Source organism: Oryctolagus cuniculus, chromosome X (genome assembly GCF_964237555.1).
Source record: "Oryctolagus cuniculus chromosome X, mOryCun1.1, whole genome shotgun sequence".
In the NCBI taxonomy this organism is placed as follows: Eukaryota; Metazoa; Chordata; class Mammalia; order Lagomorpha; family Leporidae; genus Oryctolagus; species Oryctolagus cuniculus.
In genome coordinates, this window is record NC_091453.1 from 132,338,002 (window position 1) to 132,351,171 (window position 13,170).

At 61.4% G+C, this 13,170-nt stretch overlaps 1 protein-coding gene across 1 annotated transcript; it reads right to left on the reverse strand.

Moving 5' to 3' along the window:
- Window positions 1–423: 423 nt before the first annotated feature.
- On the reverse strand, window positions 424–6,706 carry IRAK1 (interleukin 1 receptor associated kinase 1). The gene is made up of 14 exons (XM_070066859.1): window positions 6,496–6,706; window positions 6,229–6,396; window positions 5,995–6,105; window positions 5,807–5,910; window positions 5,444–5,632; window positions 5,201–5,265; window positions 4,930–5,044; window positions 4,414–4,532; window positions 4,037–4,244; window positions 3,585–3,650; window positions 2,744–2,980; window positions 2,008–2,335; window positions 1,492–1,647; window positions 424–1,067 (listed from the first exon to the last, which is right to left on the reverse strand). The coding sequence occupies exons 1-14, from the start codon at window positions 6,629–6,631 to the stop codon at window positions 1,006–1,008; spliced, it is 2,064 nt and encodes a 687-aa protein (XP_069922960.1). The 5' UTR covers window positions 6,632–6,706; the 3' UTR covers window positions 424–1,005.
- Window positions 6,707–13,170: the final 6,464 nt, after the last annotated feature.

Here is a 13,170-nt window from a genome sequence, read left to right on the forward strand (position 1 = left end):
CCCCGCCACACTGAATTATCCCAGGAGCAAGTGAATGTTCGGGGGGGGGGGGGGCAGTACTGCAGCGCTCTGGCCAGCCCGGGCCGCCCACCTGGGAGCTGGGGGTCGAGCCCCTAGGGGCAGTACTGCAGCGCTCTGGCCAGCCCGGGCCGCCCACCTGGGAGCTGGGGGTCGAGCCCCTAGGGGCAGTACTGCAGCGCTCTGGCCAGCCCGGGCCGCCCACCTGGGAGCTGGGGGTCGAGCCCCTAGGGGCAGTACTGCAGCGCTCTGGCCAGCCCGGGCCGCCCACCTGGGAGCTGGGGGTCGAGCCCCTAGGGGCAGTACTGCAGCGCTCTGGCCAGCCCGGGCCGCCCACCTGGGAGCTGGGGGTCGAGCCCCTAGGGGGCGCAGGGCCTGCGATGCAAGAAGTGCACAAGCGCCGGAAACCAACATGTTCGCTTTTATTACCGCAGGACGCCTTGGCCTGCACGACCAAGGCCTGGCCGCTTTCGGAGGCTCTCAAGAGGACATCCGCTTACAGAGCCTGACTTGCGTCTAAAGCTGTGCCTCACATTTGTTCACGGCACATGTGTCCCTCCTGTGTCCGCCCTGCTCCCCCAGGCCGCCTCCTGCCTGGGGTTCGTCGCCTTCGGCGTGGAGCCCACATGTAGTGCCCACGTGTAGTGCCCCGGGCGGCCGCGGACTGCACCGCGGCGGCGCGGGCTTCCCTTCTCGAATCGCGTGCAGAATGGCCGCTTCCCCTCGGGGCCGGTCTAAGGGCTGCGTCTAGGCCTGGGCTGCCGGCACGCAGGGGAACCAGGGCCCGCTCTCCTCGGCCCGAAACGCTGCCGGCAGCCTCGGGCGCGTCCTGCCCTCTCAGGGCTTCTAGCCCAGCCTGTGCCGCACCCGTAGAACAGCGGGGGACATCGCCTTGTCTCCCCACCGCACGGCCAGGGTGGGCCATGAGAACTTGCAACCATGAGAACTTTGCCTTCCGGGCTTGAGGAGCTCTGCCCAGGTGAGCCGTCAGCTCTGAAATTCGTCGCTCTCTTCGGGCCCCCGCCTGTCCTCGCGCTCCAGGCCCAAGCCTAGGAGAGGAAGGAAGGGAGGGCAATGCCACTTAGCGATCGGGAGGCCGCCTGCGCACCACAAGCCTGGCTCGGGGCCTGGCCCACGGCTTCCTCCTCAGCTCCTGCGCCGCTCTCCGGAGCGCTGCTTTCTATTTCTAAGTTGCCTGCAGTGGAAAATTCCTGCTGTGCCTCCACATTTGCCGGAAACACGGCGGGGGGAGGGGGCTGGCATCCGCAGGCTAAGGGAAGGTGCCGCTGTCAGCCAGTGACGCAGCTGGGACAGCGCTGCTGGCTGGGCTGCCAGCCACGGTGCGGGGGCGTGGCCAGAACAGCCGCCCTGGGGAGCAGCCCGCCCACCGCAGGGCGTGGCTCCTGGCGGCCAGCAGGAGGGGCTCGCGCGGGGACCGCCCCGGGAGGCGGAGCTGGAGCTGTCTGCGGGTACCTGGGACAGAGCTGGACGACAAGAGCTGCAGGCTGTCCAGCACCCCGTCCTCGTACAGCGCCAGCTTGTGCACCATCTTCTGGCGGGCGGGGTTGATGATAATCTGCGGGGGTTCTGACGACGACGACGACGACGTGGAGCTGCCCAGGGGCGATCCTGGGGTGGAGACAGCACCCTCTTAGCTGTCCCTTGGAACTCCTTGGTCAGCCTTCCCAGCCCCCTGCTTCCCTGGCTTCAGGACAGAACTCCGTGAACTGTGAGGCCACGGACCTGGATCTCAGGCTAAGCCAGGGGGCCAGCCCTGGACAGAGCCTGCCGTGTCCCTGGCTTCGAGGAGTGGGATGGGGAGAAGGGCTAGACAGCGAGCTCTTGGCCTTGCCTCACGCACCAGCCGGCGTGAGCTGGGGAGGGGCAACCAGTCATTGTCTGTGCTGTTATCTATGGTCGTGAACTTGCTAAGGACATGCTGAGCAAAACAGCTGGTCCCCGCTCCTCCTCCCTGAAGGCCCGAGCTACCTTCCACTGCTGTGGGCTGGAGGCTGGGGCTACTCCCCCAGCTGGACTGGCCAGCGGCGCCCCCCTGCGTACAGCTGCTTGGGGCCAAGCGCCAGGAGTGCAGGGCAGCAGAGAGGCCACAGACGCTCTCGTCACTCTCCACGGGCTGGTTGGCGCCTCTCTGGGGCCGCTCTGCGTTCTGCGCGGGGGGCTGCCATGGGCTGCCCCGGCTCTGGGCACTTCCAGTGGACACGTAGGAGTTCTCCTGCGGGGAAGGAGGGCTGCGGCCAGCGGCCTCTGGCTCTGCCGATGCCTCTGCCGTCTGCAGCTTCTCCAGCATCTCGTACACCTGCAGGGCGAGCAGAGCTGGTACCGGCGGCGGCGGGGACGGTGGGCGGGGGGGGGGGGGGGGGCGGGTCTGTGTCGGGCCTGGTCGTGCTGCCCAGGCGTCACTCCTAGGAAGACATCGGCCAACCACGGGCACTGCCCCTCCGTCCCCATCACAGAGGCGCCAGGGGCTGAGGATGGCCCTTCTCTGTCTTCGAATAAGGCTCTCACTGCCCTGCTGCTGTCAACTGCCACCAGAGAAGTGAGGGGACAGGGAAAGGCACATGCATTGGCACAGCACACCCAGTAGAGGGCATAGTAAGAACCCTTTCCTCCCGGCCCTGGTAGGGGAGGTCAGAGCCAGGGCTGGCGGCTCGGGCTGGCCGCCCTACCCGGTGGGCAGCTGCCTTGTTAGCCCCTTTGTGTCTACCTGGGTCATGGGGGGTCTCTTCTTAGCACGGCGGTGCAGGCAGCAGCAAGCCAGTCGGCCCAGGGCTAGGCCCAGCTCCGGCCGGCACGGCCCAGGCCTGGGATCCAGGTGTTTCTGGTAGATCCGGGTGGCGATCGGGGCAGCCCAGGCGTCAGCAGCCACGCCCACTTGGACAGTGCTCTGGGCGCTTTTCAGGGCCACCCCGAGCTCCTCGGCTTCCTCCTCCACCAGGTCCTTCTGTGGGACAGATCCTGTGAGCGGGGGCTGAATGCCTTAGACCCTGCCCCCTCCCGTGGCCTTAGTAAACACCTACTGTGTGCCCAATGCCGCCCCCAGGCAGTAGGAGAGGCAGGTGTGTTGTGGCTCCAGCAACCATTGCGGCACACAGTGTGTTAAACGTATTTGCGTGTGGGGAAACTGAGGCCCAGTAATTTGCGCCTAGGCCACCATCAGGCTGAGATGAGAACCCAGCAAGGCAGAGAGGAAGGAGAAGGATACGGAGTGGCACGGAGCTCCTCCCCTCCCCCACCACAGCCCAGCGCATTCTCCACGGCGGCTCCGCTCCCAGCACACTGGGGCTGCCCTCCCTACCGGCAGCCCACGTGGGGTCTGTCAAGGAAGGCCCACGCCATCCACACAAGGAAGACAGGTCTCCTCAGCAAGGCAAAGGAAGCTGTCTGGGGCCCTGCCCACTTTGAAAGATGACTCAGCAGCACCAAAGGCAGGCTTCCATGGGTGGCTGCATTTCTGGAACATTCTACCTCCCAGGGCTGTATCTGTTGGTTGCCAGGGGCACTGGCCCCCTCCCACCCTGACTCCTGCCCCGCCTCAAGAGGCTCACCAAATACTTGGTCCTGGCACCATATGTCCTCATAGCCCTCTGGCCAGCCATGGTCTCCAGCACTACCTGGAGAGAGGGCACGATGGACAATGTTGCACGGGCTTCTGGGACAGCATCATCCCAGCCTGGGCAGGGAGGGGCTGCGCGCAGAGAGGAGGCCCCTGGGGTGGACAGGGGTGCACAGCCAGGCGACAGGCAGATGAGGCCTGCCTCCCAGCAGGGACAGAGCCAGGCGCTGAAGTTTAGGCCATTTGCAGGGCCCGCATCAAGACAGAGAACGTAAAATCACAAACATCAAAGTAGGTGCAGACTAAGGAAAGGCACCATGAAGGGAGGGAGAGGCTGTGCAGCCGAAGCTTTGGGGGCTCCTGGCCTGCTCAGCCCCTCCTGCCTTCGCCCACTTGTGGCTCCCCCCGCCCCCGCCCCGGGCAGCAGCGGGGCCAGCAGCTCACCACCCCAAAGCTGAAGGTATCAGTGTCCACCGCCAGCCTCCCCGTCTTGATGTACTCCTCGGGCAGGTAGGCCAGGGTGCCCCGCACAGTCCGTGTCCGGGCCACGGTGCTGCTCTGGCCAGGGCTGGCCCCCGCGAAGCGGCTGAAACGGGCCAGGCCGAAGTCTCCGAGTTTTGGCGTTAGTCTCTCATCCAGGAGGACGTTGGAACTTGAGGAGGGAAGAGACTGGTGTCGGCCCAGCCTTGGCCCCGATGAGGCAGGGTGCTCAATGGCCCCGGAGGCCCCAGCTCTGAGGTCCCGGGCTGTGCCCGCCTCCGGCACCAGCTGGGGGTGGGGTGGGGTGGGGGCGGGGCTCGCTGCAGGCTGGGCTTCCTCACCTCTTGATGTCTCCGTGGATGAGGCTGGGGCTGTGCCGATGCAGAAACTGAACGGCCCGGGCCGTACCCAGGAGGACATCCAGTCGCTGAGGCCAGGAGAGAGGGCTGCGGTCCTGGGTCTGGGGCAGCCGAGGGAGCAGGGGGGCACAGGGGAGGCTGAGGGATGGCCGGCTGCTTGGCCTCCACCATCCCTCCACCTGTCGCTCGGTGACCTTGGACTTCCCTCTCTGGGGCTCCGCTTTCCCTCCCTAAAGCACCCGGCAGCCGGGAAAAAGGGGCAGGGCCTGTGTCTTTGGGATCTGCTGACAGGATCTGCTGGGCTCCTCCCAGCACAGCCCCGCTGGGAAGGCCAGGAAGCTCTTGCCACAGCTCAGACATGGCCAAGCTTGGGTGCGCATGGGGCAACCTCGGGCCCAAGAGGAAGCTGGCAGTCCAGGCCCTGTCTGCCGGCGTGCTCCCTCACAAAGGCTTAGGGTCCCAGGCAGACGGCAAGCGCGCTGGGCCAGGTGAGCGTACCTGGAAGTGGAGACAGTCTTCCAGGGAGCCGTTGGGCAGGAAGCCATAGACGAGGCAGTAGAAGCCGCTCTCAGCACAGTAGCCAGCAAAGTCCACGATGTTCGGGTGCCGGAACCTGTGTGACAAATGCGGCCTGAGCACTTGGGCTCTGCGGACTGACCCTGTCGTCCCTGTGGGGCGCTCAGCGAGGCTGGGCTTGGAGCTCGCGGCGCCCCGCCCCGCACTGAGGCTCGCCCTTGGCCTCCAGCCAGGAGGAAGCCACGGGGCTCACCTGGACAGCTGTTCCACCTCGGTCAGGAAGCTCTGTCTCACTGCGCTCCACTCGAGGTCGGCGTCCTGCGGCAGGAGGTGGCAGGGAACACGGGACAGCGTGAGGCCCCCGGAGCCGCGGCTTGCCAGCCACTCGCAATGTCACCTTGGCCCAGGCCCGGAACCTTCAGCAGGCATCGGAGGGCTGAGGGAGGGCTGTGGGGAGCTGGGCGGGAGCCCTGGGAAGCCAGGCTGCTTCGCCTACCTCTTTCAGCCTCTTCACTGCGTAGACAGTCTTCCTCATCACCGCCCGGTACACGCACCCAAAGCCGCCCTCCCCGATCTTGAGCTCCTTGGAAAAATTCTGGGTGCCCTGGGAGATCTCACAGAGGGGCCAGCAGAACGGAGGGGGGTGGGTCCCGTGCAGGAGGGACACTGGGCTCTCTGGGCGTGGCTGAGGGAAGAGACCCTGGATGAGGTAAGGCCCAGGCCACCAGTCCCCACCCCCCGCCCCGATTCTAGCCGCCTCCCAGCTGATGCGGCTTGGCCGGCTGTGGTGTGCACAGCACTAAAGGCTGCCTGTCTTCCTCCTTGTCTGGAACCTTCCCTGGGGGGCAGTGGCACCTACCTTGGTGGAGGAAGGCGCTGTGGATGGCAACGCTGGATGGAGGGACATGAGGCTTGGGATGGAGCGAAGTTCAGCTTCCAGATGGGTGTGAGAACCTGGAACAGCTTCATAAAGAGGCCAGTGAGAAGACGCCTGAAGCCAGGGCTTCTGGCCCTGGCCGGGCAGGCCCTCCGCCCAGGCCCCCTTACCTGGGGAGGCCAGGGTGGACGCCGAGGACTGCAACTTCTGGGGTGATTCCGAGATGCTGCTGGGGCTCCGAGCAGCGGTGCTGGGGGGCGGGAGAGGGGGGGGAGGGTGCCCTGGGGTGCCAAGGAAGGAAAGGCAGACTGAGGCCCGGGGTGGGAGCGGGGGCAGCCTCCCGAGGTGCCAGCTGTCCCCTCAGCCAGCCCCCTAGCCCCAGGGTGTGTGGGCCGGGTGCTCACAGGCTGTGATGATGTCTCGCGCGCGGAGCAGCTGCAGGTGCGTGAGAATGTGCACGAGGTCAGCCACGCGGGCATTGCGGTTGATCCACGGCCACAGCACGCTGGCCGTGCGCTGCGCGGACCGCTCGCACAGCCGCAGCTCCGTCTGGTCGCGCACGATCAGGGCCGCTGCGGGGCGGGGTGGTGGGGGGGCGTCAGGCTAGGGCGCCCGGGAACCCTCGCCTCGCGTCCCCAGCCCTCCGCCCTCCGCCCTCCTCCTCCACCCACCGAATTGGCACCAGTCGGCGGGCTCCAGGGCGTCCATCACTTTGTAGAAGCGGCACATGACCCAGGAAGGCACCTCATACAAAAAGTGCTGCGCGCCGGGGACCGCGGGCTCCCCCGGGCCCGGGCCCCCGGCCATGGCCGCCGCCGCCGGCCCGGGGCCTCTCGGGGCCGCGGCGGGCGCGGGCCTGGGCCGGCCAGATCCGCGGACACTGACTCACTTCCCCTTCAAGCCGGCCTCGTGCGACGCCCGGCGCGGCGGAAGAGGCGGTGCCCCGGCCCGCCGCCATCTTGCCGGCCGCCGCCGCCGCGCCCCTTGGCCACACGGGGGCGCCCCGTGCCGCCCTCGACACGCCCTGGTGAAGGGCCCCTGAGTCCTCCACGTGACAAGTCCGCGCCAGGCCTGGCACGACCCTTCTCCCCGGCGGCCTTCTAGGAGGAGGGGCCATCCGAGTGAGGTTCTGACAGATGAGACAGGGCTCCCAGCACTTGGGGATAAAGGATGCGGCAAAGGCAGAGGCTGTTCCAGGAAGGCTGCTCATTTCCCCCCTGCTAAAAGTCACTGGGCGGTCACTGTGAGTTTTGGCTTTGTTTGGAAGCCAGTGGAGAGTATGTAGAATTTTAGGCAGGCTGGGGGTCAGAAGTGCGTCACGTAAGAGCTTCCCACGCAAACCCCCACCCCCACCCGCCCCATACCCGGCCCTCCTCCTCCTCCCCCGCCATTTGGTGGTGAGGCTGGATACAGGGATACGGTCTGGAGCTTTGTCCGCCAGGCTACCTCCTGTGCCCCGGTTCCCGTCTGCTCGGCTCCTCAGAAAGCTGCTCCAGCACATATATGTATGTATGTCTCTTAGCACGCCTGTACTCCACTCCTGCATGCGTGGCCTTCAGCTTCTGCTGTCCCTCCTCCCTCTTATCTTTCAAGATTTATTTATTTATTTGAAAGTTACAGAGAGAGAGGGAGGAGAGATCTTCCATCTGCTGGTGCACTCCCCAAATGGCCACATTGACCGGGGCTAGGCCAGGAGGAAGCCAAGAGCCTGGAACTCCATCAGGGGCTCTCACGTGGGTGGTAGGGGCCTGAACACCCAGGCTGTCTGCCACTGCTTTTCGCAGGCCATTAGCAGGGAGCTGGATCAGAAGTGGAGCAGCCGGGACTCGAACCAGAGCCTGTGTGGGATGCTGGCATTGCTGTGCCACAATGCCTGTCCCCGTCGGCTCCCGTTTCTGTCACACTTCTGCTCAGCTTGCACGTCCCCCTGAGGACATCCGAGTCTGGTCCGCTCCCAGCCTCTTTTCTGAAGCAGTTGTCAGTCACCGACATCGGTCAGCAGCCTGTTCCCTGACGTTCTGTACCCACTGATGTGTTGGGCTTTTCCGGCCTCTCCTCGGCCATGCATCTCGGTAGCCGCTGTTGTCCTACCATCCCACCCGGCTCACAGCTGCCTCTTACCTGGACACACGGTAGTTTCCTGGTCGTCTCCGCCTGGGGTGGGGCTCCTCAGGTCCCGTCCCAGCACAGCACTCTCCCGCACGAGATCGTCCCAAGCTTCGTGAAGTCCCAGCTCTCGAGTGTGGTCCTTGCCTGTGCACCTCAGGTGTGGTCCTCTGGGCACATGAGCGACCCTAAGCCACTCAGCTGGCCTTAGGTGTGCTAAGTGCGCCACGTACGATGCCCCGCAGTTGTGTTTGCACCTGCCGCTCAAGCCCTTATTCCTCCAGGCTCAGCTTCCCGACTGCGCACGCAGCACTGTGCACAGCCCGACTGCACCTGTGCAGTGCTCGCTCGTGCGTGCTCTCCTTGAGTATGCCTCTCTCCCCGCGAGACTCCCGCATTACACAGAGCACACCCCACCCCTGGCACCGCAGCCATACTCTCGTTTCTCCAGCGAGGTGCATGCAAGGCTACAGGTCTCCTTCCCTGACTGTCCCCTTAACCCTCAATTCCTCCCAAGGACTGACAGCTGCATCCAAGGCCCATGGCCAGTCCCACTGGAGCCTCGTCCCAGAAGCTGCCGCCACTGCGGCTGCTCCTAAAGAGGCCAGCCCTGCCCTGAGTCCCCGGGGCTTTGCACAGTGACAGCTGATACCAGGAGGGTGACGTTATCATACACACACAGTAAGCCTGGCGGGAGTGGACCTGTGGTCCTCCTAGAACAGACTTGGTACTCGAGAGATGCTCCATGCACACAGGCTCACTTTTCTTCCATTTAACACTCAAGGCCAGGACTCTAAAGCAGCTGTCCTCTCCACCAGCCGCCCAAGGACACCTGTGGCCCGAGAACCCACACCCTTACAGGACACCTGTGACAACAGCGCCCCCTCTGGGCAGTCCCTCGGCATACCCTTGCCTGGTCAGGGAGCAAGCTTAACAGTCAGCAGAGGCCACACCAAGGTCTTGGCCACGATGGGACAGAGCCCTGAGGATGGGGGGGACCCCAGAGCACGTCCAGACCTAGCTGTTCTGCAGGCAGACTCAGGCCAGGCCTTCCTCACCGCACCCTGGAGCAGTGTGCTTGGAAAACTTGGACTCGGAGTGAGCCGAGGCGGCGGCAGCGGTGGCCGTGGCCGTGGCCGTGGTGGTGGCTGAGGCGGCGGCGGCAGCGGCGGGGAGGCCGGCCTATGGCAGAGGCGGGCCTCCCTTTCTTGGCCAGCAGTCCTGCTGTGACGATCCGTGTTCAGGGACAGCCGGATCCAATGAGGCTGCCACGTGAGCTGGAGGAGACTTCGGTCTTACAATGAAAGCCCAGACCTTGAGTCACTTTCACAGAGAGATTTATCGAGAATGCTAACAGCACAGGATACAGTACTTCCCAACAAAGGTGCAAACGCGTCACTTAGAAAGGCATGCTGAGTATTCTTTGCTTTCACATGTATTAAAAAACTTACAAAAATAAAATAAAACTGCGTGCTGCCCATCTTTTCAAATAGTAAAAGAACCTTATGAAAAAACCACTTGATTTTACAACAAAAGACACAAACGGACATTTTTATGTAAATTTATAAGGCAAACTCTTTATATAATAAATAGGTTACAGGGATTCAGTGGGGGGTGTTTTTGAAACGTATACAGGTACATTCAGACAGGTTTACTGAAATGGTACAAATTGCCTTAATAAATTGCCTTTTGTTTTTAAATATATCAGTGCTTTCAGTCATTTGGCTATACACAAAGAACCTTTTTTTGAACACTACAAAAAAGCAATCAATATTTTTTGTTTTTTAAAACGACCTACTTATTTTCTAAAGTAATTGTCCCAAAACACAAAAACTGAGGGTGAATGTGATCGAGGGCTTTTAGACACATCTCCAGCTGAGTCTCCCCCAGGACAGGGCGGCCCGTGTGTCACTGGCAGCGCAGCCCCCAGAGCTCAGCCCCCGGGGAACACGACCCCGCCCCCCAACTTGGGAAGGGCCAGATGCCCTGTTTGGTTCTTCTAGCTCCTGCATCCCCTGTGCAAGTGGTCAGCACTGCCGCCTTTCGGAGGAGGGGCTGTGAGGTGCGCAGGGAGCACGGATCGCTTCCCTGTTTCGTGAGTCCCAGACAGGTGCTGAGGGCAGAGGCTTCTCAGAGAAGGACCTCTCTTGGCCATGGAAAGGGAAGGGGTGTCTCGTGTTGGAATTTTGCAAGGAATCACTTGACAGTGAGGAGGGAGAGGGTCCCCGCCACGGTCCTGTAGCAGTTGTCCAGGGATGGTGGGGCAGACTTGACATTAGCACTTCGTAGGAGGGGTGGGGTAGGGTGTGACAGAAGGGTCTTGAACAAAGACGGTAGTGCCCGCAGGGCACATCTTGGAGATGAGAGTGCCCACCAGCTGGCCACTCCAGGGGGAGCTGGGCCAGCGGGGGAGTGGCCAATCCTCTGCCAGCCAATGTCTCCCTGACCTGTGCCCACAAGGGGGCTTCGCAGGCACGCCTCAGCGAGGTCAGCTCTGCCCACACACAGCCCCTCCTGGCTCCCCTCAAAGGAATATCAACTTTGTCTTGCCTTCAAAATAACGACCATGGTAATAATCTTGGGGGGAGGGCAAAAGAATCCACTGGGTGGAACAGAAACTGGTTTTGCTGACTTTGAAAATGGCAACACATCAGCTATTCGGAGTGTGGGCTGGGACTGGGACTCCCCGGGCTCAACTTCTTTGGGTGGTTTCTGGCTGAACTGGAGAGGGGTCACCTCTTTGGGGCCCCCCTCTCATTTCAGTCACCATCCCCTCCCTCCGAAAGCTCTTGTTTAAAAAAAAAAAACCCAACAACAGCAACAACAACAACAAAAAACCAGGTGTCTAGAAGCATTTGTCTCTGGAACAATTACTTTAAACATGGTTACAATACAGATTTCAGTTCAAACACAGAAGATTTACTTAGCAAAATTCCTTTCAGCCACCAAAAATTACACAAATAGAAGCCTCAACACCACAGTTAAGAGGACCAGCAGAGAGAACCCCATGTTTGGAACACAAAAGGAGAAATAAAAACCAAACCAAACCCAAACAGAAAAACCCCAGAAAGACGAGGAGAGGGCGGGGGAGGGAGAGCAAACACAGCACACGGTACAGTGTCCAGGTGCACGGGAGCCGGCACCAGGAGAGGGCTCGGCACACACTAACAGTCCTGGTGATATTTGGTCATCTACTCATCAACTCCTGACTCGGGAGCGGCTGGTATTGATTGAAGCAGTGACAAATCAAATGGAAAAGGAGGCCGTGGTAGCAAGGGCAGGAGCAGGCTTCGAGTTCTGCAAGCCTTTCGCACGCCACCGTCCAGCTCCCCAAACACTGAGCCGCTCAGCCAGCTCCTTCCGCGTGAGGCTAACTCGCCGCTGATGTCCCGTCAGTCAGAAAGCACGCGCACGGACACCCACCTGGTAGCGGCCAAACAGCAGCGACCAGGCCTGCTGGCCTTCTCTGCCACCAGCCCCGGCACGGCGGTTAAGGATGTCGTGACCCACTGCTAGTACTGAACGCACGCTGTCTGGAGCAGGCCCAGGACGGCGCCCAGAGGCTGCCCGGGCCCTGCTTCCTCCCAGGGGCCCAAGGGGTAGCCCAGCCCCGCAACGGGCCTATGACTGCTTTCTCTTTTGGATTCAGGCCTCAGAAGAAGCAGTGACACAGGGAGGGGAGATTTTGGCCCTGGTGATTATAATGCTCTCTGCTTTGGAAGAACAAGTTTCTGGATTTTATTTTTTGGTGTTTTTAATTACTTAAAAAATGATTCAAAAAGAACTGTTACAGCAAAACTCTAGCAGATATTGCTCGTTGAGAATGACAAAAGCAAATGCGATCACTGGTAGAATGGAGAAGAGAAAGGGACATTTCTGGAGTCTTCCCTACTTCTTAGAGGGGACCCAGTGGACTGGTAGCATGTGGATCTGGGGTCCCTGGCATTCGACCTGGTGCAGCTCGCAGGTTCAGAGACAGGACGGGTCGCCCATCTCCCCTCCAGTTCCTGGACTCGGCAAGCGGGGAGGGCGGACGCGCTTTGAACGCTACTGGTGGAGAGGCCTGCTCGGCGGACTCCCCCCGTGGGCTCGCCCTCACTGGGTCACTGGGAGGAGGCTGGGGGAGTCAGGCAGCCTCCGTGGAGCCCGGCTCCCCATGCCCCAGAGGGGGAGGGGACCAGGCTTTGCTGACTACGTTCTGGATGTCAGCAGGGTCAAGGGAAGCACCCTTGTACCCACCCTGGATCTTGGGACCCCTCTCCCAAGCACAAGAGAAACAGTGCAAAACCTGGGTGCTGCCCAGAGGCCTCCTTCGCTTGGCACAGGGAAGCCCTTGAGGGAAGCGAGGCAAGACCAGGATCTGCTTGGACAGAAGAAGTGACCAGCAGACAGATTTGTCGTTTTTTTTTTTTTTTTCATTTTTTTTTCTTTTTTATTTTCCCTTGTCCTATGCTATGGTTATCAGAAATATTGTAATTAAGCAACAGGTATAATTTTAACAGGTCTTTTTGTGTGTGTGTGTGGAGCCACAAGCAAAATGAGTTTATAATTGTGCAATATACAGATATATATATATATAAAAATTCAACTGCTTTGTGTGTCTAGTCGGTGCATTAAATAAAAGGGACAAAAGAAAACAAAGAGCGGAACTAAAAAGCAAAACAAAAGCCCAGGACAGAGGAGACGAAGCAGGCCTATGCGGAGTCTCTAAGTTACTGGATATACTCAGGCTCACCAGGAAGAACAGCTTTGCCACTTGACTCACAAACACTGCAGGGGAGGGGCCGTCAACGGGCAGGAGCCTTGCCAACCTCCTGTTCTCACTGCTGAGCAACTGTCAGACCGACGGGGCAGCTACGGAGCAAAGGCCGTCTGCAAGGTGCCCACAATGCACTGCGATTCAAAGGCGGCATTTCCTTCTGGGAGGGTGTGTGCTCTACCCATACGAGGACTGGGGCTCGGGCCTCCCTCCCACACCGCCCTCACTTGCTCTCCCTGTGCCCCTGGGGCTCTTGGCGCCTCCCACCAGGTGAGAGGTGGGCAAGGTGGCTTGGGGAGGCAGCAAGAGGCTCTGTGGGGCGAGGGGCGAACAGGGTGCTGGCCACACAGCCGCTTCGCCTCAGCCTGAGGTCCTGAGAGCCAAGCAGGAAGAATGCGCGCCAGGCATGGGCCCACGACGCGCTCAGGCAGAAGCTCCTTCCTAGTTCCCTGGGCGCACTCCAAGGTGGGGGCAGGCTCGA